The 27,000-nt window shown below is 42.3% G+C and overlaps 1 protein-coding gene across 1 annotated transcript in view; it reads left to right on the top strand.

The window, feature by feature from the left end:
* Positions 1–3,619: 3,619 nt before the first annotated feature.
* Positions 3,620–27,000, top strand: part of LOC135216442 (dnaJ homolog subfamily C member 16-like) — a 301,782-nt gene continuing 278,401 nt past the window's right edge. Inside the window, 4 exon segments of the mRNA XM_064251813.1 lie at positions 3,620–3,920; positions 6,413–6,445; positions 6,532–6,538; positions 8,202–8,276. Coding sequence (XP_064107883.1) covers positions 3,772–3,920; positions 6,413–6,445; positions 6,532–6,538; positions 8,202–8,276 — 264 coding nt within the window. The 5' untranslated portion in view covers positions 3,620–3,771.

Consider the following 27,000-nt stretch of genomic DNA (forward strand, 5'->3'; position numbering starts at 1 on the left):
GATTACACGCTAACGTTTACCTTACACCCATGTAAAGATATGAAGACTTCACTTCCTCAGATCGACAAACTAGAGAGAGAGAGAGATGAGAGGAGAGAGAAGATAGAGAGAGAGAGAGAGAAGGAGGGTGGGGGGGGGGGGGGGGTTAGTCGGAACAAAGCTGTTGCAAGGATGTGAGGCGATCAATTTGTCTATGTCCTGAGTTGCATAAATTATGTAGATTTGTAGGAAGTGTCTAACCTTTTTACGTACAGCAAGGATTGATCTCGCTTACTGTATAACGTTAGACTGCATGAAAGCCACGGTGATATTATAGAAACCATAAATAATGTACCCATGATTGTTACCCCTATAGAAACTGGTTAGAAATCTGTCTAATGTCTGCGTGATTCGCCAGTTTCTTGTAAAAGGCTTATGTTTCTGTATAAATCATGCAAAAAAAAAAGATAAATAAAAAAACAAGGATGCCGCAGACGCAGGGATGTATCGCCCAAATGCAAGTAAAACCAGAATAGTCCCAAGCATAATTTTATTGCACAGGATTTTCCGATCTATATGCATGAGAAATCCAGCAGTTTTCAAGTTAATGACTCAACCAGCAAAAAGGCACTATACCCTGAACAAATCTCCAAACTAAAACTCTTCTTTGAGATTAACAGAACTGCACCGTAGTTTGAACTTCATACTACGAGTATATTGTTGGGTAAATGTGATCATGCAAGTTTAGCTCATTCAACGGACTCCAGTGAGGTGGGATTCTCTCACGCTTTCCCTTCAGCAACTACAGTACTCCATTAATGAATATCCAGTTGAACATAATGCTGGTGAGTGGCTATCGTGGTGAACCAACACATGCTAAGAAACTGCTTAAGCTTCTTTAGACCTGAAATGAATATTGTGATCAGACATGCAAGTGAAGCGTGTACAGGTTATTTGAACCTAGAGTAAATTGTAAGTAGACGAGAGAGCATTTGAACACTGCACCAACTATGCAACAAAATACCGCCTAAAGTGAAGTTCATACAAGAAGAAAGCAAATTATAATAATAAAACTGAAGACAGTCCTATTCTACGGGAGCTTCGATACTGCTGAGAAAACACTAAAAGACAATTATAAAATATAGGAAGCAACTAATTTAGGAAACGTGGGGCCTCCCGCCAGAGAGAGAACCATCCCTGTGCAGGGTTATACCTAAAAAAAAAAAAAAAAGTGGAACAATTTCCATAATTAACCAATCGATGTGATTCCAGTAACTACACATTAGTGACGACTGCATTATGAGTTCCTGAAACATCCATCCACAATAAACTACTACTACTTTTTCTCAGCTTTATCCCTATTCGGGGTCGCCGTTTTTAATAAGTCTCTTCCATCTGTCCCGTGTCATTTCCTCCCGCACTCCCTTCTCTCTCATATCATCTCTAATCCAATCTCCCCACTTTCTCTTTACTACTTGAATAGCTGCAACTTTTAACGATTTAGTCGTCTTTGTGAAATTATCAGTTCTGAAGTCAATTATTCAATTTCTGTTGTTCTCTCATCGATCTTTGAGTCAACTTCCTGTCTCGCCAGACATGCTTTCAAGCCATTGCGACTTCCCCTCCCACTCGTCAGTCCGTTATCTGGCAGTCATGTTCGGCCGCAGCATATTATCCGAGGTGGGGCGGTTTTTTTTTGGGGGGGTGGGGAAGGGGGGGCAATGTCAATAATTTTAGTAAAGCAAGATGCAATGAAAAAAAGAAAAAACAGAAATTTACATTTACATTTTTCCAGTGGTTCCATATAGTACTATGTTCAACTGAAATCAAACATTTCTTGAAAGAATAACGCTGTTATATACTACCTTTGATTTACTTAGAATGAAAGAATGTTCTGTAGAATGGAAGGAAAGCAAAGTGATGTAGTTAAATGTAATATATATTTTTTCAAGTTAGTCACTATTCATTTGAAAAGGAACTGTAACCTCCTGAGGCCACAGTTTATTGAAACCATCAGTAAAGCAAGCAATATGAGAGCTTACAGAATGAGCAAGATACCATTCGGCATCATGTGCAAATCGTTATTCTCCATTTATAGTTACCATAGAAATACCTCGCCGACAATTCTTTTTTCTTAAGTTATCAATCAATATTCAGTGGTGAATGAGTAGTATCTGCCGAAGAATGTTTATCAACTTTAGTTTTATAGCTCCTGAATTCAGTATATGTTAAAAGTTTATTCATTTTCTACGTGCGATGGGGAAGCTTGCTTACAAGCTTTAGTATTCCACAGGAATGTTTGCTCATTTTGAATAATAATAATAATAATAATAATAATAATAATAATAATAATAATAATAATAATAATAATAATAATAATAATAATAATAATAATAATAATAAAAGTTACAGCTCGATACTGATAGCATCATTATGTCAGGGACTCATTTCTTCCCGCTAGCACACGGAAATGTAAATTATTATTATTATTATTATTATTATTATTATTATTATATTATTATTATTATTATTATTATTATTATTATTATTTGTGTGTGTGTGTGCTCTCTATCACAGTCCTCCAATTCGACTGGGTGGTATTTATAGTGTGGGTTTCCGGGTAACATCCTGCCTCCTTAGGAGTCCATCACTTTTCTTACTACTTGCGCCGTTTCTAGGATTACACTCTTCTGCATGAGTCCTGGAGCTACTTCAGCCTTTAGTTTTTCTAGATTCCTTTTCAAGGATCTTGGGATCGTGCCTAGTGTTCCATAATCTAGAAAAACTAGAGGCTGAAGTAGCTCCAGGACTCGTGCAGAAGAGTGTGATCCTAGAAACGGCGCTCATAGTAAGAAAAGTGATGGACTCCTAAGGAGGCAGGATGCAACCCGGAACCCCACACTATAAATACCACCCAGTCGAATTGGAGGACTGTGATAGAGCAAAAAAAGAAAATAATAATAATAATAATAATAATAATAATAATAATAATAATAATAATAATAATAATAATAATAATAATAATAATAATAATAATAATGATAATGATAATAATAATAATTTACTTTTCCTCATGCTAGCGGGAAGAAATGAGTCCTTGACATAATGATGCTATCAGTATCGAGCTGTAACTTTTACATAATATGCTTTTCTTTGTCATAAAAGATGTTCTGTTGACCTTTAAGTAAAGCTTGGCACTCCATAGTGAGTGACAGTACTTACGAAACCCTGCGTATTGCATATTGATATATGTTGAGGGACATGACGTGCCATTGAGGCTCACGAAATACATTTAAAAAGGTTTATAACTAAACTTCATAGATAAATAAAATGGACACGATGAATTTTTTTACTCGTGAAGCCACTCCCTTTTCAGAGAGGCGTCCTTTTGCTTCAAAATACATAATATGACGTGCATTTCAAACCTTATTTAGCATTTTATAGATTCATATAATCCCGCAGTTATAATTGGTTGAGGAATTAATGTGAATTCATATAATGGTTATAATGAGGAAGTGAGGATTAAAATCCTCGGCATTTCAAACTTCCCGCCCTAAGGCCCATCTCATTGATCAGCTGGCGCATGTACCGCATATTCATTTAACGATAAATAAAACAACGGGAACGTCAGAAAAACACTACTAAAGTTTAATTAATTTAATATAGACAATTATGCCGAACCGATAACGCTTCTTAGTCTCGATAACCACGAGATATAAAGACCGATGCCGGAGGAGGTGGCGAAGTATTGTAGTCTGCTCGAATGACGGAATTCCGCAGAGCAGTACAATCATGCGGTGGTCCGGGTGTGTTTTCCTCCTTTTGACTCTCGTCGCGTGTGCCTGGGCGAGAATCAAGGACCCTTACAACATCCTGGAAATAAAGAGGACGTCGGATGCCCAGGACATCAAAAAGGCCTACAAGAAGCTGGCCAAAGAATGGTAAAGGGACGTCTCTCCGCGTATGGTGTTTTGGAGATGTCAAATTCATGAGTGTCTCTCGTTGCGTTAACGCTCACAATGGGACGGAGATGTTGCTTTTGTTGCATTTCTTCTTGAATGTCGGTCGTTTTGTCGTATGATTTTGATGGTCCTGCTTGAATTGCTGAGCATAGAGTGAAAGCACAAGGCCAATTTTAATTTGCTTAGGCCTAACTGCGGTAGGTTAGTATCCCGTAACCTAGGCCTATTGTACTGTCCCGTAGTCGTGCTAGGCCTATACAGTCCAGTTTTAGGTAATTTTCGGTTATATCTCGTAGTTAATTTTTAAGCTAGACTTGACTCTCTGGTTTTTTCATAGGTCCACGGTCAAGCCTAATGGGTGGGGTTTTTGTAAGAGTTGGTCGTGGGTCAACATCCCCTATTTTATCGCCTGTAGGCCTACTACCTACCTACTAGTAAGCCTAATGTACTTATTCTGACGCCAATAAACATGATTTATGGTGTATATTTATCTGTGTAGTGTATGACACTTTTTTATGATCTCCATTGTTCGGCCAGCTAGCTCCATAGTAGTTTGTGTTTTTTCTTCCCCTCCTGCCACTGACAGTTAGGTAGGTAGGCTAAGGGAAATGGAATATTGTTAAGATTTTACTTTTAAACGTTTCCTATTTTGGACATTATTATATTACCTACTTTTTGTGCTTAAATGTGTACTTTGAACATTTTTGATTATCTATTTTTTTGTAAATTTTGTGTTTACTACCTATAGCTGGTAATACCAGTGCCATCCATTCGCGGATTCTTCTGTGGAACGTACTACTATACAGGCAGTCCCCAGTTATCAGCGGACTCTGTTAATGGCGATCTGGTTTTATGGTGCTTGTCTAGTGCCATATAAAATATAGATGCCATTAGTCCCTGGATCTCACAAGTGTAATTTTAATTCTACCGGTTTCCAGCTTGGCGCTAGTAAATCCTAATGTTAAGACCGAAGGTTTGTTAGTTATGAAAAACACAAATTAGTTTCAAATTTGGTATATTTTATGGCACCATAACATGGAAACAGAAGTGCCATTAACCAAAACTTGGCCCCGTAGCCATAAATCGTTGAGTTTTGGTTGATAGTGGTTTTCGCTTATCAGCACCCTGCTGAGAACGGAACCCCTGCCGATAACTGGAGACTACCTTATCCACATTATTCGCTGAAAAATTGCCAGTTTGCAGATTTTTTCCTAGAGAAATATTCATTATTACTACTACTTATTAAATTTTGATTACTAAATACACTTTTGATGATAAAATTATTAAAATATTAAAATAGGTAGGTATAGGCCTAAGCATTTTTACAGGGGGTATTTGGTGTTCAAACTATCAAAATATGTAGGTAGGCAGTAATGAGCATTAGTAGAGGGTGTCATGCATTGGGGGAGCTATGGTCCCTATCCAACATGAATCTCTGGGGGTTGACTGTACTGCTGCATGGCCTTGTCATCCCAAATGCCATGGTTTTGACTCTTAAATGCCATCCATCCAGCCATTGCCCATTTTAGGAATGATTGTAATAGTTTAAAATAATCCACATGATACGCTGGAACCCCTAAACTACTTATTTTCACTTAGGAATCTTTTGATGCATGATTGGCATCTGCCTTCAGAATTTGAAGGGTTAAATGTCGTTCACTAGGGGTACAGCCTGGTCTAACTTAATCTCGTCAAAGAGGCAGTGTCCAGCCTAACCAGCATTGCCTCACGTAGAAGGCTCTTTCTCCAAGGAACTTCCAGAACACTTCATATAAAGGTTGGGAGTTCAGGTTTCTGTAGCTACTGGTCATGCTGTGATATACTCTTCCTGGCATCAATGTACAGCAAGAATACTTATTCAAAAAGCCACTAAAAAGTAGAAGTTTTAATGTAAAAACATAGTAAATGCTTACTGGATTTATCCACGGGGAAACAGTGTCAGGTTAACATTCAAAGTTGAAAGTTGTCCTTAGGGCATCTGTTCATTTGATCCAAGTAACATTCCACTTACACCTTTTGTTTTGTTTTAATAATGGTTACTGAGATGATAATGTGTTGGCAGGTGATGGGCAGAAAGGTAAAAATAAACTGGTTGGGGAGTTAGGGGATTTCTTCCTATTGATCAATCTAATATGCCCTTAGACACTACTGGTGATGAGACAGGTTACTCTAAAGTTTGCAGTACATATTTCATGAGATCAAGTAATAAAGTACATAATATTTAAAAGAACTGTTTACTACTGTTACTACTGAAAAGTATTTTAGTATTTGTATGTAGTATTTTACTGTATATTGAATTAGTCAAAAAATAGTATTGATTTTATTATAAAAGTGCAGTATGCTTCTTGGTTCAACATCAAGATTCCAGCTTGAATTAGAATTTGAACAGATATGTTTTTACATATTTTATTTATAAGAGGTACTTTTATAGTGTAATTATATACTATACCCAAAAATCCTAAATTTTGCAGGCATCCTGATAAGAACAAGTCTCCCAAGCTGAGGCAAAGTTATTGAAATCAACCAAGCATATAGGAGGGAGTTACCTTGCAGATTTTTATTTGGTGTTAAGGAGAATCTTTCTTTATAGGTTACAGGTGAGCAAGATTTCAGTCGCTTAATAATACGGTTGAACCTCGGTTTTCATATGAAACCGTTCCATAACATCTCTCGAAGTCCGAAGCGCACGAAATCTGAAACAATAATTCCCATAAGGAATAATGTAAATCCAATTAATGTGTTCCAGACAAACCCCCTCCCCCCAAAAAAATACTCTACATAGAGAATAAACACTATGAGTAATAAATATCAGTGGCTAATGAAATATATAGATAAACATTTAACATCATTCTTACCTTTATGGAAGACTCTTGTTAGGGTATGGAAGACGGAGAGGAGGAGAGGTTATTGTTTAGAAGGGGAATCCTCCTCCAGGATGTCTAAAACAGGTATCAAGGACCTATAGAGACCAAATTTGTTTCTGGGGTGTCTTTAAAATTTGCTTAAAGTGAAACAAAGGTATTGTCATTAAACATGTTGTAGATATGGATTACAACTTCTTTGTTGAGATGGTAATTCTCACAAAATTTTTTACATCACTCCACATTTGCAAAGATGTCCATAATCACTGAAGAAGGCCTATTATGTTTGACCATTTTGCTTTTTCAGTTTTTCAGATCGGCTTCTGCTGTCCTTAAATTCATTACCAGCAGCACTTGTTGTAGGCATTTTCTTACTGAGATCAGCCTGCAACATCCTTGCATTTTCACAAATTATCGCTCCCAACACTTTGCTAAGAGTTCTTGCTTAAATTCTATAGTGTTTCTCACTTTTTTTTTTTTTGTTTTGTTTAGAGAAGGGCTGGCACTTGGAACTTTCTTTGGCCCTATGATGGCTTATTTAGGAGTTGCATTCAAATAAAAGAAAATGCAAAAATCAATGAACACAAAAGTAGAATGGGTCACATGAGAACATGAGATGCTTTGTTTGGGTGCTCGGCATATGAGGTGGGCTCTAGAATGAGTTCTGGGTGTACAAATTCTGAGAAAATGTACGAGACCAGATGAAAAAAATTTGTTGGAAAAATGACGAATACCTAATCGTACACGAAAATCAGGCATACGAAATCTGAGATTTGACTGTACTATATATTTTGAAGATGGTTGCTTGTTGTACTTCAGTGTTTAACTAGAGGTAAATGCCAGGTTCAAGACTCTTTAACGTTTCAACTAGATGTATTGCCAATTAAGAATGACTTTGGTATTGTAAAATATATTATAAAAAATTTATTTTTAAAAATTTGCTTGCTTCCACACTCCCTAATTTCAGCTGTTGATGGATCCAGAGAGACGTAGACTTTATGATACAACTGGGCAAACAGAAGAGCAACCAAATTTCCGAAGGCAACATGATTATTCATCATTCCGACGCTTTGATCCTTTCGATGAAATATTCAGCAATTTAGGTGGCAGCTTTAGATTCAACTTCAAGCATGGCGAAGGTTCAAATATTTACCAGAAGCAGTCTATAACATTCAAGTAAGTTAATTTAGTTCTGTATGTACAAGTATTGTGTGTTAGTTGTGAAGCAATAGTACTTATTGAATACCAGCACAAATAGTGGTGAAGTCCTCATTTAAGAAATTGTTGGTGTTTAATAATTAATGATTTTGCATCTGTTACAGAGCTTACCAAAAACTCCATTGTTCAGTTAAGCAGAAAGCAGCCCTATCTTTTACTATTTTATCTGACTGGTGTATAGCATGTGGCTCACATAGAACCCATATGGCGAAGATTGTATGAAGAACTGGAGCCTATTAATTTTGGCATGGCTACGGTGAGTGGCAGTTTTGTGTTACTAAATGTTATGTTCATGAGTATTACTAGATACATGTCTAGGAAAACATTTAGTGAATTGGTTTTTTTTTCTCAGTATTAAGTTAATGCAAGTATCTCCTTTTGATAAAATTTGTTAAAACTCTTTCATATTCAGTAATATTATTGCAGGTACAAGTCATCCTGTATGAGTTCAGTTATTGTTTTGTCTCATAGCTCTCTATTAAACATGTGCTGCCTTCTGCATTATCAGTTTAGTAGTATGCAGAATGCTTAAGTTTAAGGGTAGACAAAGCATTGAAATCTGATTGAATATCACTGATTCCATATAGATTTTGTACAGAAACTTGGTTTTTTATTTTGTTGTATAAGTTAAAGGATTTATCTGTATCATTTTAAAAGCTGGTTCCTTTTCTACTGTTCATCAGAATTGTTTTAAAATATGGTGATAATGTAAACCACTTCCTGAAGCATTTGGTAATCCTTTGATACTTTGTTACTATCAAAATGTATTCCAAAAGGTACAGTCACTAGATTACCTTTTACCAGATATTTAGAAATATTAAAGTAAGGATTTACAATGTGTACATTAGTCCTCCACAACCTTTGCAGTGGAAATGAATACTGACAAAGTATTGATTTTGCTTAGGTGATTATCGAATTTTTTAAGATTCATGACTAGAAAAAGGAGATTCTAGAAGAGCTACACTGATTAAAGAGTTCCAGAAAAGAGAAATTAGCACAGGACAGAAGAAATTGGAGAAAATATACTCAATATTTAACTAATAAGGAAAAAGTTGATGTTGCATTCATGATGTTGATGAAAGATTTAGAAGTATTAATGGTTATATTTTAACCTCTGGAAGATTTATGATAGGGTCTGTCATGCCTGTCAGCTGGGTTTTTTGGTTATGATGTAGCTTTTCCTCTGCATAAATCTTTTATTACAAATTTAATTGTATACTATTTGTTTTTTTATATGGTATATTACAAAGATTTGTTAACTACCTTTTTCTTCTTGATTTCAGCCATATGGCACTTGCTGTCCTATACTGTCGGATTGAACTGTTTTGTCAATCTGACCAGTGTGAATTAAGACAGAAAGAACTTTGTATACTAAAGTGCTTTCAAACTTGTCTTGTTTCCTTCAAGTCTAATTTATAATGGTGTAGACTGTTGTAGTACTGAGTTTGAGGATTTGAAAATTCAGCTACATTTTCCAGCAGAGTAAATAAATTTTTTTCAGTGCGTGCTAGGTCTGGTGTGAAGCTATATGGTAGTTCTTCACTTGTGATGCATTATACAGCTACTACTATGGCTTTTAGGCATGACTGCTCTTGATGTGTACACATTGTATGACATCTAACATGCTTCTTCCTCACAGCCCATTCAGCCTTCCTTACCTGCTCAGTCTTTCTGATCCTTTATTTCCTGAGGCTTTCATCCTTGGTGATCTTTTCTTATGACTGGAATTTCCTAGCTAAAGTATGCTAGAGCTTCTTGTCTTTGTGAAAACTAAGGATAGAGGGTGACCAGTGGGATCGTAGCAAGCCCAGGGCTTGCTTTAGTTAACTTTTGCATAAGTCTTTACACTCATTGAGGTGGTATATAATTCTTACTTAACAAAATGTACATCAGGAACTGCCAGTAAAACACTACAGGCTTATAACCAGATTTTAGTTTTAGATTACTGATGTACCTTTGAGAATGGAATAATATTTTCTGCTTATGGAGTGTGTTGTTTCATGACTTTTTTGCTCATTGTAATTCCAGGTTGTTAGGTACAGTTTGAATAAATCCTGATGGAAGACCAGGTGAGGCTCTGTTTGCTGATGTTTAAAGTAGCTCTCTCTCTCTCTCTCTCTCTCTCTCTCTCTCTCTCTCTCTCTCTCTCTCTCTCTTCCGTAACAGGGTAGTGCTGTCAGTGCACCTCACGGGTGCACTGTAGTCATTATTAAAGGTTCTTTGCAGCATCATTTCAGCCCCTAGCTACAACCCTTTTCATTCCTTTTACTGTACCTCCATTTATATATTTCTTCCTTCTTGCTGTCCACCCTCTCCTAACAAGTATTTCAGTACAACTGCAAGGTTTTCCTCCTGTTACACCTTTTAAACCTACTTAACTCCCAATTTCCTTTTCAGCGCTGAATGACCTCATAGGTCCCAGTGTTTGACCTTTGGCCTAAACTTTATATTTCATTCCTTTATCTCTCTCTCTCTCTCTCTCTCTCTCTCTCTCTCTGAACAGATCCTCCTGAGGGTCACTGTCATAGTGTACCTTTTATGCCACTTTGAATATAGAAGGATCATTACAGCAGTGGATTGGCATCTCCTGCATTGTTTTGTGCCTTTTATAGTACTTGTCATCAGTTCTCTTTGGTCTCCTTTTGCTTAGGTGTCTTTAATATTATATTTTTTCATCTTCAGCTCTCATTTTAAGAGCAAATCCTCCTGGCTAGCCCTGTTTCATTAACTACCTCATAATAATACAGGCGGCCCTCGGTTAGCGGCAGGGGTTCCGTTCCTGGCCACCGACGCCAAGCGATTTTCGACGCTGAGCGATTTTAAAGCCTACGGCCGCCGCACACCTTCTTTCGAAACTCTAGACCAGCAAAACAAGGCGCCGTAATCCACAACGGCGCAATAAGTAAAATTACATTTATGCAGTATAGTACTATAGAATTTTACTGTACAGCAGTACATGTGGGTGGGGTCTAGAGTATGTAAAGATATAATAAAGTTTTATACAGTATACAGGTATCTGTAGTGTTCAGGTTACGATCATTAGTCTTGATAGTTCGATTTTATGAGTGATCAAATTACAATGGCCTAACTTTATCCATCTTCTAGTTACATAAGTTCAATAACAGCAAAAGAGAATGGTGAAAGTATGGTTTTAACGTTATACTCGTTGCGTGAACGTGTACAACCATGAACAACCGAACGAGAAACGACTTTTTTTTTTTTTTTTTTTTTCTAAGTACAACCGAACTGGATAACATCTGTTTGGCTTGTATTTCGATCATCGTACTACAGTGCAACATTACCGTATTTGTTATAAATGGCGTTATGTATAGAATAGAACTGAGATATGTCTTAATTGTAATAACTTTATTCGCTATAGATCAGAGATCAATATAGATTAAAGATCAATCGGGAAATATACCGTTAAAATTTAAACCTAATTATGACTGAAGCTGAGAAAACTGTTCAAGCTGCTAATGACTATTATCGTACATCGGCAACAAGGATAAAACTGCAGTAAACGTCTGCCATCACACACAACCATAGATAAAATTGGGATAAAATAATTTTAATCAAAACTACTGTGCTTGAAAGAACACATTTTACTGTTGGTTTCACGCCGATATAAGATAATAACGTAAAGTTCGTATTACGATGATATAAAGGATTACGTATTGCGAACGGAATCACGTAATTTGTTACGCAATAAACATGCCGCCAACGTAATCTGTTAACGAAAAAAATAGTAGTTCACATTCACAAACGAGACATATTCAATAAATATTTCCACCTACAAAAACACGCTGTATAAGGAAAAATAACTTTGTCTCATATAGTCAAGTATCTAGATATTCGTTTATGCTAACTAGAAGCAAGAGCATTCGCTCAGAATTGCGTTATGGTGAAACAGACTCGTATTCATCAGCTGATTTCAAACCACAACATTGGCCGCTCCGCGGAATACGGGCTTCAGTTTGCCGTAGTATTTTAAAATACAATAATATGGAGAATACATACAATATTCTTGGATACAGTGAAATAATGTATAACTTTTTAAAGGATTTATGGAAAAGATGCATAATTAATAAAATAACACAATGCATTTTTCGAACAAACTGGCGGACAAGAACGAACATGAAAAACCACCCCCTGACAACGTGGAGCGTAGTTACAAGGCTGCCTTAATTTGTATCTTATTTCTGATACAAAAATGAAAATAACCTTTACGCAATATTCATTTTCATACACATTTTAAACATAAAGCATAAACATTTGAAAAATCGACACATCGATCGCTAAATTTGCACACTTCTCTCTCTCTCTTCTCTCTTCTCATCTCTTCTCGGTCATCCTCTCTCTCTCTCTCTCTCGTCTCTCTCTCCTCTCATCGTCCCCTCTCTCCCTCACTCTCTCCTCTCTCTCTCTCTCTAACTCGATATTTTTTGGAAGAGCGGCAGACGGCGGCAAAAAAAGTGCAAATTAGCGATCGATGTGTCGATTTTATAAATGTTTATGCTTTTATGTTTAAAATGTGTATGAAAATGTATTACGAATAGGGTATTTTTATTTCTGTGCAGAAATTTGATAAAAAGGCAGCTTTTGAAACTCCCCTTCAAGTTATCGACTACGATTTGTTTTTCAAGTTCGTTCTTGTATGCCGCGGCGGCATACAAGAACGAACTTGAAAAACACATCGTAGTCGATAACTTGAAGGGGGAGTTTCAAAATCTGCCTTTTTATCATATTTCTGCACAGAAATAAAAATACCCATTCGTAATACATTTTCATACATTTTCAAACATAAAAGCATAAACATTTATAAAATCGACACATCGATCGCTAATTTGCACTTTTTAAATCGATATTTTTCGGAAGAGCGGCAGGCGGCGGCTTACAAGAAAGAACATGAAAAAACATCGTATTTGCATCGTGAAGGCAGTTTCAAAAGCTGCCTTTGTATCATATATCTGTACAGAAATAAAAATGCCTTTTCAGGTAATACATTTCACACCACAAAAAAAGCATGAACAATTATGAATCGACACATCCATAGCTAAATTTGCACTTATGTAACTCGATATTTTCGGCATAGAACAGCCCGTCAGAGGCATATATTTTACCCTAATACCTACGTAATAACTCTCCATACAATTTGTTAATATAATTTGCATAACCTTTATGGTCTGAACGGCATTTCTACATATGTATGAACTCGTTAGACAACGGCGCTAGCGGCGCTGTTAACTGAAATTTGTGCCGTAAAGATACCTTTAAAATGCCTTATTTTTTTAATGAATATTTTTGACGACCGCCGTAAAAACCGATTCGCCGTTGAGTGATTGCGCCGTTAACCGCGGGACCACCTGTACCAGAATACCCAATCCTCTTTGGCATAGATTTTTTTCTAAACTTCTACATCCTTAACTCTGCTGTTCATTAGAAAAATTATTTTCAGCACAATTTTGAGCTTAGTCAACATTTCTAGCTGCTTCATATTATTTGGGGAAAGGGTACGCCACCGCGTTCCATGTGGTATACTAGAGAATTTTTAAGATAATTTTCAAGTGCTTCCATGGCACTTTTAAAGTAATGAACACTTATACTGAAGCACATAGGTTATGGGAACCAAGTGTTCATATGTATTACTCAATGACTCGTCCTCATAGTAGGTACTGCTTATAATGGGCCTTTGTTGTTTCACTTTAGGTGATAATCCTAATTCTTTGCAGCAACTCTTTGGTTGCTTGCTGCATTCTTTTTGGATTACTTTTCATCTGTCCTGTTTTGATTATCTAATCTCTGATTGCCTCATTGCTTTGGTTTTACTACCTGTTACTTAAGAGCAAATAATTTTTACACATGCAACTTACCCGGCAGATATATACTTAGCTAATGTCTCTGACGTCCGACAGAATTCAAAACTCGCGGCACATTCCCGTTTTCTGACAGATTTTCTCTGTCGCCGGTGCTAACAACAACTTTGTTGGTAGCTCCTGCATAGAATTTCTTGCTTGCTTCGCCGAGGATTATTTGGGAAGTATTTGATCTTTGGTTTTTGGCATACGCTGTTTTTTGGATTTGGTTTGATAATATGTCTGATTTAACACCTGGAACTCTGTTTAGAGTATGTATAAATGAAGGATGCAAGGTGAGGTTGCCTAAGGCTACTTTGGACCCTCACACTGTTTGCGTAAAATGTAGGGGAAGGGAATGTTCAGTTAAGGATACATGTGATGCATGCGAGAGTTTAACTGGAAGTGCAATGGAAAGATCTAACATGCATACGTGAAAAAAATTAGAGAAAGATAGAATTATGGAAAGCTTTGGCTAGAAGTTCAAGTAGATATCATGTTTCTGGGGGAACAGGTATAGTCAATTCCTCCGTAAACCCTGCAGTAGCTTCGCCATCTTCCTTTTTGGTTTCAGCTCCTTCCCCCCGCAGCGAACTCGTAGATGCGTCTTCCGAGAGAGCCGCTGTGGAAGCGTCAATTCGCAATTTGCAACAGCAATTGCGTGATATAGACCAAGGTAAGAGTGAAGTGTGTAGTGACGTTGTGTGCAGTGTCCCCCAGTGCAGTGGAGGGGGGCGTCTGACCGACTCCGCATCGCTCCTAGGCCTAGACCTCTTTCAGACTCCCATGCCCAAGGGAGGAGGAATGTCGAAAGCCGCAAGGGGGATGTAGAGTATCCCCAACGGTCAGGCGTCCCTTCAGCAGATCCTGTAGGCTCGTCCCAGGCTGCTTTGGAGAGCTATAGGAAAAGCCTCCTAAGGAAGTGTTTTTCCGATTCAGATTCGTCTTCACCTAAGCGTGGATGGAGCTCCTCTTCCAAATCGTGCCCTCTCAAGAGAGCCTGGAAGCCGTCAGGAGAAGGCGCTCTTGACTCCGGCCCGGAACCTTTTCCGGAGTATTCTCCTGCACCTAAGAAAGTTATGAAGTCTCCTGAATCTTCACCAGAAGGGATTCGTTCATCTACTAAGAGATTCCTGTTGGACCTTCAAGCGAATCTCTCATCATTAGTAGGCTCTCTTTCGACTAGTGGGCGCAAGGAGCCTTCTCGCAGGAAGGACTCCTCTCTTCCAGTAAAGAGCTCTTTTAGGAGGCCTTCTCCTAGTAGGAAGGAGGAGTCTAGTAGACGCTTTTCACCAGTAAGAACCTCTTCTCCTCCGAGAGTAGACGACTCTTTTTATGCTTCGTCTAGACACGGAAGATTGTTTTTATACATTCAACTTCCCTGCCAGATATATACTTAGCTATAGACTCCGTCGTCTCCGACAGAATTTCAAATTTCGCGGCACACGCTACCGGTAGGTCAGGTGATCTACCGCCCTGCCCTGGGTGGCAGGACTAGGAACCATTCCCGTTTTCTAATCAGAATTCTTCTGTCGCCCGGGCCATCAACATTGTTGTTGGGTTCCTCTCGATTGGTTTTTCTTTTTTCACCGGCAATGATCTTGACTTGACCGATTGTTGGTTGACGTATCTGTTTATTGTGATTGGCATACGCTTTTTGAGGACTGTTTTGTGGACTTGATTTTGGAATTTTCTTTTAATAATGTCTGAACTCGGAATGGTTGTGAGACGTTGTGTGAATGTAGGCTGTAAGGTGAGGTTGCCGAAAGCTTCGGTAGACCCTCACACGGTATGCAAGGGTTGCAGGGAGTATGAATGTTCTTTTACTAATACTTGTAAGGAATGTGAGAACTTGATTGAGAACGAATGGAAGAATCTAACTAATATTTAAAAAAGTTAGAGAGAGAAAGAGTGAGGAAGGCTTCTTATAGAACGTTTTAAAAGTTAGGTTCTAGATCTGAACTAATTCCTAGCTTGGGATCTTCCCCAAGGGTAAGTATTGCTACTTCTCCTTCCATTGCAGCCCCTTCTCCTATTGCAGAACCTGTAGATTCAGCAAAAGAACTTGCGGATCTAAAAGCAGCCTTCAAGTTGATGGAAAACAAAATGGCTGCCATACAAGGTAAGGCTAGTGATTATTCAGTGGACAGTGATATGAGTGTCCCCCCAGTGTAGTGGAGGGGGCATCTGGTCGGCTCAGCAACGCTCCTAGGTCTAGACCTCTTCCAAGCTCACATGCCCAGAGGAGAGGAATGTTCGAAAACCGAAAGGAGGTTGTGGAGAATCCCCACCGATCAGGTGTCCCTTCGGCGGTTTCTGTGACAACCCCAGACTGCCAAGGATCGCTATTGTAAAAGCGTCCTGCGTTAGTGTTTTTCGTCGTCGGGATCTTCATCTCCGGAGACGTGATTGGAGAGATTCAGATCGATCTCGGGCCACTCAAGAGGAGTTTTGGAAGGCTTAACGACTATTGATTCGAGCCCAGAAAATTCCCTGAGGGAGTCTCCCTCGGGAGTGAAGAAGGCAAGAAGAGCCTTATTCTTTCAACCAGAGTGAGAAGGAGGCAGGAGGTGGAGGCTTATGGACTCCTCCCACCTCCTTCCCCCTCCTCCCGAAGAGGATAAAGAGGAGGTTACGAAGAGATTCATGATGGCGATGCAAGAGCAGATTTCGTCTTTTGTAGGAGTTCTGTCAAAGGAGCCTCCTAGAAGGAAAGACTCTTCCCTTCCGATCAAAAGATCCTCCAGACGTATGGAGGTATCTGCCGCCAGGATCGATACTCCTACTCGAGGTGAGGTTTCCGGTACGAACCTGGATGAACCTATCAGACGTCTGGCACCGGCCCGGGAGTGAGGAGTCACCCCAGGAGGCAGGAGCCAAGAGCCAGGAGTGAGGATTCAACCAGGAGGCAGGAGCCAAGAGCCAGGAGTGTGGAGGCATCCAGGCAGGAGTCAGGAGTCAGGACAGGAGTCAGGAGTCAGGAGTCAGGAGTCAGGAGTCAGGAGTCAGGAGTCAGGAGTTCAGGAGTCAGGAGTCAGGAGCAGGAGTCAGGAGTCAGGGAGTCAGGAGCCAGGAGAAAGGGAGCCCAGGAGCCAGGAGCCAGGAGTCAGGAGTCAGGAGTCCGGAGTCCGGAGTCCGGAGTCCGGAGTCCGGAGGCAAGAGTCAAGAGCCAGGAGTCGGAGACTCGTTCCTGGAATTTATGACTCTTCTCCAAATAGGAGCTCCTCTCCTTCAGAGCGTAGGAGGTCTTGGAAGGACTCTCCCTCCAAACGTGAACTTTCTCCTTCGTCTGATCGAGGGTTAGACGAGTTGTCTGATGACGAACCTCCTGCTAATGAGGGACTCTCGAGTTATAAAGTCTTAGCCTCATTATTGCTTCAAGAATTTGGAGATTCTCTTAGTCCGGCGGCTCCTCCTTCTCCTCGTTCTCTCTTTTCGAGCTCGGCTACGGCAAAGAAAAATCTTCGGCCTTTTTGAAAATGAAGCCTGCTATATCGATGAAGAAGGCACTCCATTCTTTAGATTCTTGTTGGTATTGGACAGAAGAAGAAGGAGTTAGGAAAGACGGTATCTACATGCCTCCTTCCAAACTACATGGAAAAGAGAGGTATTTGGTATGGGACAGGAGAGACTATGGGTCTTTCTCTACCTGCCTCTGCAGATGCGGGACTTTTCCAATTTAGTGGAGGCCTCTAGACGTCACTCCTTAGGATCGGTCAGAGCGACGTGGAGCACTTCAGAGTTGAACCACTTTCTAAAGGGACTTTTTGTCACTTTAGAGGTGTTCAACTTTCTGGATTGGTCACTCGGAGTTCTGGCCAACAAATCTAAAGATCCGGAGTTTCTTAAAAACCCAGAGATTCTCCATAGCGTCCTGTCTTGCATGGACAAGGCAGTACAGGACGGTTCGGGGTGAAGTGGCTTCCCTTTTTGGTGCTGGTCTCCTGAAAAAGAGATCAGTATATGGATCCCTATTATCGAAAGGGTTTCTCCGAGCCAGAGGACTGCTTTATTGTTCGCCCCTCTATCGGATCATCTGTTTCTTCTCAGTTAGTGAAGGATATATCTCGCTCGCTAACTGAGAAGGCGACACAAGACCTACTAACACAAACGTCCAAGAAAGGACGCCCTGTAGTGTCGGCGATTAAGAAGGACTCTCGTCCTCCTCAGCAGCCCTTTCGGGAGGTACAGCGGCTCGTCCCCCTGCCAGAAAGAAGAGCTCTGATAAGAGAGGAAGGTCTTCCTTTAGGCCCTTCAAGAATCCAAATGACTTGTTGCTCCTTCAAGCACCAGTGGGCGCCAGACTCCTGAACTTTGCAGGAGTATGGGCAAAAAGGGGAGCCGACCCTTGGTCAGTGTCGGTCCTAAAGAAGGGATATGTAATCCCCTTCGAGAACAGCCCTCCCCTAACATCTACGCCTCGGGAACTGTCAGCGAGGTACAGAGACCCGGTAATGAGAAAGACTCTCCTTCAAATGGTGGAACAAATGTGGGAAAAAGAGGCCATCGAACTGGTGCAGGATCCACACTCCCCGGGATTTTACAATCGCCTTTTTCTAGTACCAAAGGCATCGGGGGGGTGGAGACCAGTTCTGGACGTAAGCGCTCTGAATCGCTTTTGTTCAGAAAAAGAAGTTTAGCCATGGAAACGTCCGCCTCAGTAATGTCGGCTCTTCGTCCAGGAGATTGGATGGTCTCTCTGGACTTGCAAGACGCATATTTCCACGTTCCCATTCACCATTTGTCAAAGAAATATCTTCGTTTTGAATAGGAGACAAGATCTTTCAATTCAGGGCTCTGTGCTTCGGTCTGTCTACAGCTCCGCAAGTATTCACCAACCTGATGGCGAATGTGGCAAGATGGCTTCACCTAGAGGGAATAAACATCTCCCTCTACTTGGACGACTGGCTGATCAGGGCCAAGTCGGAGATTCAGTGCTTGGAGGACTTATCAGTAACAAGGAACATGATAGAATCGCTGGGATTACTCGTGAACCTCGAGAAGTCGCAGCTGATCCCCAGCCAGAGCTTGGTCTATCTGGGGATTCAGATGGATTCTCGGGGTTTTCGAGTATTTCCTTCGCGAGAAAGAATCACTCGAGGTTTGTCGAAAATCTCGAGCTTCTTAGAGAAAAAGAACAGTTCAGCGAGGGATTATCTGAGCCTCTTAGGGACCCTGTCCTCACTAGAAAAGTTCTTCTCTCTGGGGAGGCTTCACCTTCGCCCTCTTCAGTTTTTCCTGAAAGGGGTGTGGAGTTGGAAGACGGGGACAACTCTCGGACATCTTCCCGCTTCCACAAGAGGTAAAGGATCATTTGAAGTGGTGGATCCTCCCTCTTCAAAAGAACGAAGGCGTATCGCTTGCCCTGCAGAACCCAGACCAAGTGTTATATGCCGACGCTTCGGAGTCGGGATGGGGAGCGACGTTAGGAGCAGGGAGGTGTCAGGCACCTGGACAAAGGAACAGGTGTCCTGGGTCACATCAATTGCAAGGAACTAGTGGCCATACACCTAGCCTTAAAGTTCTTCGAAGAGATAGTCAGAGGCGAGGTGATACAGATAAACTCGGACAACACCACGGCTCTGGCTTACATACGCAAGCAAGGAGGCATGCACTCTTTCTCCCTCTTTCAGTTAACAAGACACCTGTTAACCTGGACAGAAGAAAGAGGCATAACTCTCCTCACAAGATTTGTTCAAGGCATCAAGAATGTGAGAGCGGACAGACTGAGCAGGAGGAATCAGGTCCTTCCCACAGAATGGACTCTACACGAAGAAGTGTGTCGAAGTCTTTGGTCCCTGTGGGGGAGACCTCACATAGACCTGTTTGCGACGTTCCTCTCCAAAAGAATAGAGATCTTTTGCTCTCTAGTGGTAAGATCCGAGAGCCTTCGCAATAGACGCGTTTCTCCTGGATTGGTCGGGTGTGGACGCATACGCCTTTCCCCCGTTCAAGATCCTGGGGGAAGGCTCAGGAAGTTCGTAGCTTCGAAGAACACGAAGTTGACGCTAATAGCCCCATTTTGGCCAGCCCAGGAATGGTTCACAGAGGTACTGGAGTGGATAGTGGACTTCCCCAGATCTCTTCCAAACAGACCAGATCTACTCAGACAACCCCACTTCGAGAGGTTTCACATCCACAACCTCCCAAGGTTTCTCGCCTTGCCAGACTGCCTTTCGACTATCGAAAGACTTGTCAGAGCGAGGGGCTTTTCTCGCAAGGCTGCGGGCTCTATCGCTAGAGCCCGCAGAGCTTCGACGAGAAGAGTATACCAATCAAAGTGGGAAGTCTTTAGGAGGTGGTGTAAGAGTCAGAAGCTGTCCTCCTCCAGTACCTCTATAGTGAATATTGCCGATTTCCTCCTCTTTCTGAGAGAGGAATCACACCTTTCTGTCTCAACAATAAAAGGATACAGAAGCATGCTGTCTTCAGTATTTAGGAATCGAGGGTTAGATATTGCAAGCAACAAAGATCTACACGATCTAATTAGATCCTTTGAAACTTCAAAGGCAGCTACTCCTAGAACACCTAGTTTGGAATCTAGACGTGGTACTGAAATTCCTTTCATCGGATAAATTCGAGCCTTTACATCTGGCTTCCTTCCGCGACGTCACTAGGAAATGCTTATTCCTGGTGTCTCTCGCTACAGCCAAGAGGACGAGCGAATTGCACGCTCTAGATTCCACAGTGGGTTCAAAGGAGACGCTGCCATCTGTTCTTTCCAGACAATGTTTCTGGCAAAGAACGAAAACCCGTCAAAACCGTGGCCCAGAAGTTTTGAGGTAAAAGGCCTATCTAACCTCGTAGGCAGAGAGATAGAGAGGTCTCTCTGTCCAGTGAGAGCTCTTAAATATTATTTAGAGAGGAGAGACAGATGGAGCTTGTCAACAAGGTCTTTGGTGTGCGGTGAAGAACCCCAAAAGACTCATGTCCAAGAACGCCTTGGCTTTCTTTGTGAGAAGCGTAATTACGGACGCTCACAAGAACTGCTCGGAGTAAATCCTTCGGTCTTCTAAAGGTCAAGACCCATGAGTGAGAGCATGTTAGCAACGTCCTTGGCGTTCCAAAAGAATATGTCTCTAAAAAATATCATTGAGACTACATATGGAGGTGCAATTCAGTGTTTGCATCTCATTATCTGAAGGATGTGAGAGTGACCTATGAGAAGTGCTTCTCGCTAGGTCCATTTGTATCAGCAGATACAGTGCTGGGTCTTGGAGCAAAGACTGATCCTTAAATATTGTGTTTTATCGTACATAAACCCTCTTGTCAGATATGTGCTTGGTTTTCTATTAGCAAGCTCACTGATGTCGCACGGGAGCAATATGTGTTCCATTGCTGGTAGGGGATCAAGGGTATGTATGGCTAGTAGGGGAGTACAAAATTTTTTTTTTTTGTATATTTTGTAATGAAAGTGTAATTATGTTTCGAGTTTTTGGTTGTTTGTAAGGAGTTCGGGGATAACTCCTTGCAATCTTAGAACTAACATGGATGTTAGGATCAGGTGATCGGGATCGGTGTTGTGCTCCTTGAACAAGGTGTATTGTCATGTTAGTGGAATAGCACCCAATGACAAAGGCCTTTAGGCTCTGCCGAGTAAGTGGATAAGACCCATTGGCAGACCCACAAGAACTCTTAGCCATAGATCAATATCTCGCTGAGGCTCTTGAGGCTAAGCAGACTCCAAGGCAGTAGCCGCGAAGTCTTCAGCCTAATAAGGTAGGAACCAAGGTTTATTAATACCTACAACATATGTTGTTTACCTGTCTATTTCAGTAGTTAGCTGTCTCTTACCCACCACCAATGGGTGCTAATCAGCTAAGTATATATCTGGCAGGGAAGTTGAATGTATAAAAATGATATTGTCATGTTACAATAAAGTTTTATACATACTTACCTGACAGATATATACGATTAATGGCCCACCCAGCCACCCAGCCTCCCCGCAGGAGACAGGTGGAAGAGAAGAATTCTGATTAGAAAACGGGAATGGTTCCTAGTCCTGCCACCCAGGGCAGGGCGGTAGATCACCTGACCTACCGGTAGCGTGTGCCGCGAAATTTGAAATTCTGTCGGAGACGACGGAGTCTATAGCTAAGTATATATCTGTCAGGTAAGTATGTATAAAACTTTATTGTAACATGACAATATCATTTTTGTACATGCAACTTCCCCGGCAGATATATACTTAGCTTATGTCTCTGACGTCCCCACAGAATTGAAAACTCGCGGCACACGCTACAGGTAGGTCAGGTGATCACCCTCTCCCGAATAGGAACCATTCCCGTTTTCAGAACAGATTTTCTCTGTCGCCGGTGCTAGCAACATCGTTGTTAGTTCCTCCTGCACGGAATTCTGCTTGCTTTGCTAAGGATTGTTTTTGGTGAAGTATTCTTTCTTTGGCTTTGGTATACGCTGATTTGGACCGTTATTTGGATTTGCTTAGGATTCTTCATTATGGCTGATGTGCCTGAAACTCGTTTTAGAGTTTGTGTGAAAGAAGGATGTAAGGTGAGACTGCCGAAAGCTTCGGTGGACCCTCACACTATTTGTGTTAAATGTAGGGGGAATGAATGCTCAGTTAGTAACACGTGACGAATGTTTGAGTTTGACTGAAGTGCAATGGAAGAGTTTGACTGCGTATGTAAATAAGTTGGAGAAAGATAGAATTAGGAAAGCTGCTAAAAGTGCAAGTAGGTCCTGCTCTTTGGATCAGGACAATCTCTCTATTTCCAATGTATTTTCTCCTACTGCTAATGCAGGTTCAGCTCCTTCCCCCCGCAGCGAAATCGTAGATTCGTCTCGATCGGAGAAAGCTGCAATGGAAGCGTCAATCCGTAATGTGCAAAGGCAATTACGAGAAATGGAAGGTAAGAGTGAAGTGTACAGTGTCCCCAGTGTAGTGGAGGGGGCGTCTGACCGACTTCGCATTGCTCCTAGGCCTAGACCTCTTTCAGACTCCCATGACCAAGGGAGGAGGAATGTCGAAAGCCGCAAGGGGGATGTAGAGTATTCCCAACGGTCAGGCGTCCCTTTGGCAGGCCCTGTAGACTCATCCCAGGCTGCCTTGGACAGCTATAGACAAAGCGTCCTTAGGAAGTGTTTTTCCGACTCAGATTCTACTTCTCCGAGACGCGGATGGAGTTCCGCGTCTAAGTCGCGCCCTCTGAAGAGAGCCTGGAAGGCGCCTGCAGGAGACGCATTAGACTCCAGCCCAGAGCCTTTTCCGGAGTATTCTCCCGCTCAGAAGAAGAGAGCGATGAAGTCTCCTGTTTCTTCTCCGGAAGGAATTCGTGCTTCTACAAAGAAGTTCTTGGTAGGACTGCAGGAGCAGTTATCCTTGTTAGTAGGCTCGCTGTCTAAGGAGCCTTCTCGCAGGAAGGACGTCTCTCTTCCAGTAAAGAGCTCTCTTAAGAGACGGTCGTCAAGTCGGCGTTCGGACTCTGGTAGGCGTCTCTCTCCTGGAAGGCGCTACTCCCCAACAAGATTGTTGTTATACGCCTCTCCCTTTCGAGAACGATCTTCTACTCTGACCAGAAGAGCTTCTTCTAGTAGGATCCCGCATTCGTCTAGACGCCCGAATAAGGGCGCAAGCCCCTCTCCTGACAGAAGCCAGGATAGTCTATCCTTTCGTAGGAGTAAAGAATGTTCTCCTTATAGGCGTTCTCTGAGAGATAGAAGCGCCTCTCCTTGCTATCTTAAGGAACAGGATAGTCTCCGTTATTCACGGGGACGCAGAGAGAGAGAAGAAGAAATCTCGCCCCCCAGACGTTCTCGGAGAGATTTTAGCGCCTCTCCTAGCAGGCGCCATCGTGATGTTAAACGGTATTCTTCAACCAGGCGTTTTACTCCTTCCAGGCGCCCAGAACGGGACGCTAGCGCCTCTCCACGCAGACGCCAGGAGCCTGAAAAGAGCATGATGGGTTCTGTACGCCCTGCTCCTGTTAGGCTCTCCGTAGGAGTTCCGAGTTTACCTTCTCGCAAGAGTCTTCGGAAGGAAGTAAACTCCTCTCCTGGCAGGAGCCAGGATGAGAGCAGACGTTTTTCTACCCCAAGACGCTACCGACATGACGCTAGCGCCTCTCCTCACAGGCGCCAAGAGCCTGGAAAGAGCCTGTTACGGGATTCTCGCCCTACTACTGAAAGAGTTTCCTGTAAAGATGCGAGCTCTTCCCCTCTCAGGCAGCAAGATCCTTTGAGAAGAAGCAGGCATTCTTCTTCTGCTAGGCCCCTTCCAGTTGAAACTGTTTCTTCAGGCAATAGGATCTCTTCGGGGAGTGGTCTTCCTTCCTCTACCAAACTTCTTTCGAAGGAAAAGAGCGCTTCTCCTTCTAGGACTCCTTCTCCAAAGAGGCATTCTTCTCCTAATGCTACCTTTGAAGAGGTATCTGAGGAGGAACTTCCTGTAGATGTGGGCGTCTCGGATTACAAGACACTGGCAGCCCTGCTTCTTCAAGAGTTCGGTGACTCTCTTCGTCCGGCAGATCCTCCTTCGCCGGGATGACTGCTTTCAAGCACTAAGCTTTCCAAGTCCTCTTCGTTCGTGAAAATGAATCCGACCCTTTCTATGAAGAAAGCCATCAAGAGCTTGGAGAACTGGCTCCTCTCTAAGAAAGAAGCGGGCAAGACGGTTTTTTCCTGCCCTCCTTCGAAGTTGGCAGGTAAGCCAGGTGTCTGGTATGACACGAAAGAGCCAATGGGATTGGGCCTCCCTTCTTCAGCGGATGCTGATTTTTCAGCGTTAGTGGATTCGTCTAGAAGACGCTCTCTTCATTCGGCAAAGGCCTCATGGGGAATGTGCGAAATGGACCATTTACTTGAAGGGTTCTATTTTGCACAACTTGAGGTCTTTAATTTTATGGATTGGGCCTTGGGAGCCCTGGCCAAGAGAGCACAGGATCCAGACTTTGTTTTGATGGAAGTTTTAACGAGTGTCCTTTCTTGTCTGGATAAGGCCTTGATGGATGGATCTACGGAGGTGGCTTCTCTCTTTGGATCGGCAGTCCTGAAAAAGATATCTGTCTACAGTTATTTTTTGACGAAATCGGTGTCTCCTCTACAGAGATCCTCCCTGCTTTATTCGCCCCTGTCTAGTCACCTGTTTCCACAAGAGACAGTGAGAGATATATCTAAGTCTTTATCTGAAAAGGCGACTCAGGATCTGCTTGCGCAGTCGGCGAAAAGACTGAAACCGGCAGTCCCTTTGGCTAAAAGAGAGAAGCCTGCTTTTCAGCAGCCCTTTCGAGGGAGAACGACGGCTAGACCCTCTCTTAGGAGTAGGAGACTGGTTAAGAGAGGAAGATCAGCACGCAAGCCCTTCCCTAAACCGCAATGAGAAAGTAGTCCTCCAGACTACAGTAGGAGCCAGACTGCTGAAGTTTGCGAAAGTCTGGGCTCAGAGAGGGGCGGACAACTGGTCCCTCTCTATCCTCGAGAGAGGATACCTTATCCTTCAGGGAGAAGCCTCCCTTAACAACAACTCCAAGGGAGTTAACAGCAAGATACCGAGATTCTTTAAAGAACCAGGCCCTGCTACAAATAGTAGAAGAAATGATGGACAAAGAGGCGATAGAAAGGGTTCAAGACCTGCAATATCCAGGGTTTTACAACCGTCTTTTTCTTGTACCAAAAGCCTCAGGAGAGTGGAGACCAGTCCTGGACGTAAGTGCCCTGAATCGCTTCATTGTCAAGACGAAGTTCACGATGGAGACGACTTCCTCCGTTCTTGCAGCTCTTCGTCTAGGGGATTGGATGGTGTCCTGGACCTTCAGGATGCACCTATTTTCAGTGATACCTATCCATACCTCCCCGGTCCAGAAGGTACCTAAGATTCATGGTACAGGGCAAAGTTTTTCAATTTCGAGCCCTATGCTTCGGTCTTGCCACGGCCCCTCAAGTGTTCACGGGTCTTATGAGGAATGTAGCTCATTGGCTACATATCGAAGGAGTAAGAATCTCGTTGTATCTCGACGATTGGCTGATCCGGGCCCAATCAAAAGATCGATGTCTGGAGGACTTGAAATTAACACTGGACCTAGTTCAGTCCCTGGGACTGTTATTAAACCTCGGGAAGTCCCAGATGAATCCCCAGCAAAGCATTGTCTATCTGGGGATTCTGATGGATTCTCGGGGTTTTCGTGTGTATCCATCAAAGGAACGACAGGAGAGATGTTTACAGAAAGTGACGACCTTCCTAGAGAAAGAACAATGTTCCGCGAGGGAATGGATGAGTCTTCTGGGGACCCTTTCCTCGTTGGAACAGTTCGTTTCTCTAGGGAGGCTACACTTAAGACCCCTACAATTCTTCCTCAGAGAGAAATGGGATCAGAAGCACCAAGAGCTTTCGGACTCCTTTCAGCTCTCAAAGAGCATAAAGGAGGACCTCAGTTGGTGGTTAGAGCCAAACAGATTAAATCAAGGGCTACAGACGCCTCGGAAAAAGGATGGGGAGCGACTCTAGGCTCGAGAGAAGTGTCAGGCACCTGGAGTGGGGAACAGGTGTCCTGGCATATCAACAAGAAGGAACTAGCAGCAGTCCATCTAGCTCTCGTTCACTTCGAACCTCAAGTCTTGGGTGCCGTGTTGCAAGTGAATTCGGACAACACGACAGCTCTAGCCTATATAAGGAAACAGGGAGGGACTCACTCCTTCTCCCTGTTCGAGAAAGCAAAGGAGCTTCTTCTTTGGACCGAGGAACGGCGAATAACTCTTCTAACCAGGTTCATCCAGGGGGAAAAGAACGTGAGAGCAGATCTTCTGAGCAGAAGAGATCAGGTCCTTTCCACGGAATGGACTCTGCATTCAGAAGTGTGCAACGAGATTTGGGACCTCTGGGGGAGACCCAATATAGACCTGTTCGCAACGAATTGGAATGTGAGGTTAGAGAACTACTGCTCTCCGATTTCAGATCCAAAGGCAGTTGCAGTGGACGGTCTCCTTCTGGATTGGAAGGGGATAGACGGGTACGCTTTTCCTCCTTTCAAGATAATAGGAGAAGGGGTAAGGAAGTTCGTCTCGGCGGAGGGAGCCAAACTGACCCTCATCGCCCCATTCTGGCCAGCCCAAGATTGGTACACAGAGGTACTGGAATGGATGATAGATTTCCCGAGGGCCCTTCCACTGCGGAAG

Source organism: Macrobrachium nipponense, chromosome 6 (assembly GCF_015104395.2).
Source record: "Macrobrachium nipponense isolate FS-2020 chromosome 6, ASM1510439v2, whole genome shotgun sequence".
Taxonomy (NCBI): domain Eukaryota; kingdom Metazoa; phylum Arthropoda; class Malacostraca; order Decapoda; family Palaemonidae; genus Macrobrachium; species Macrobrachium nipponense.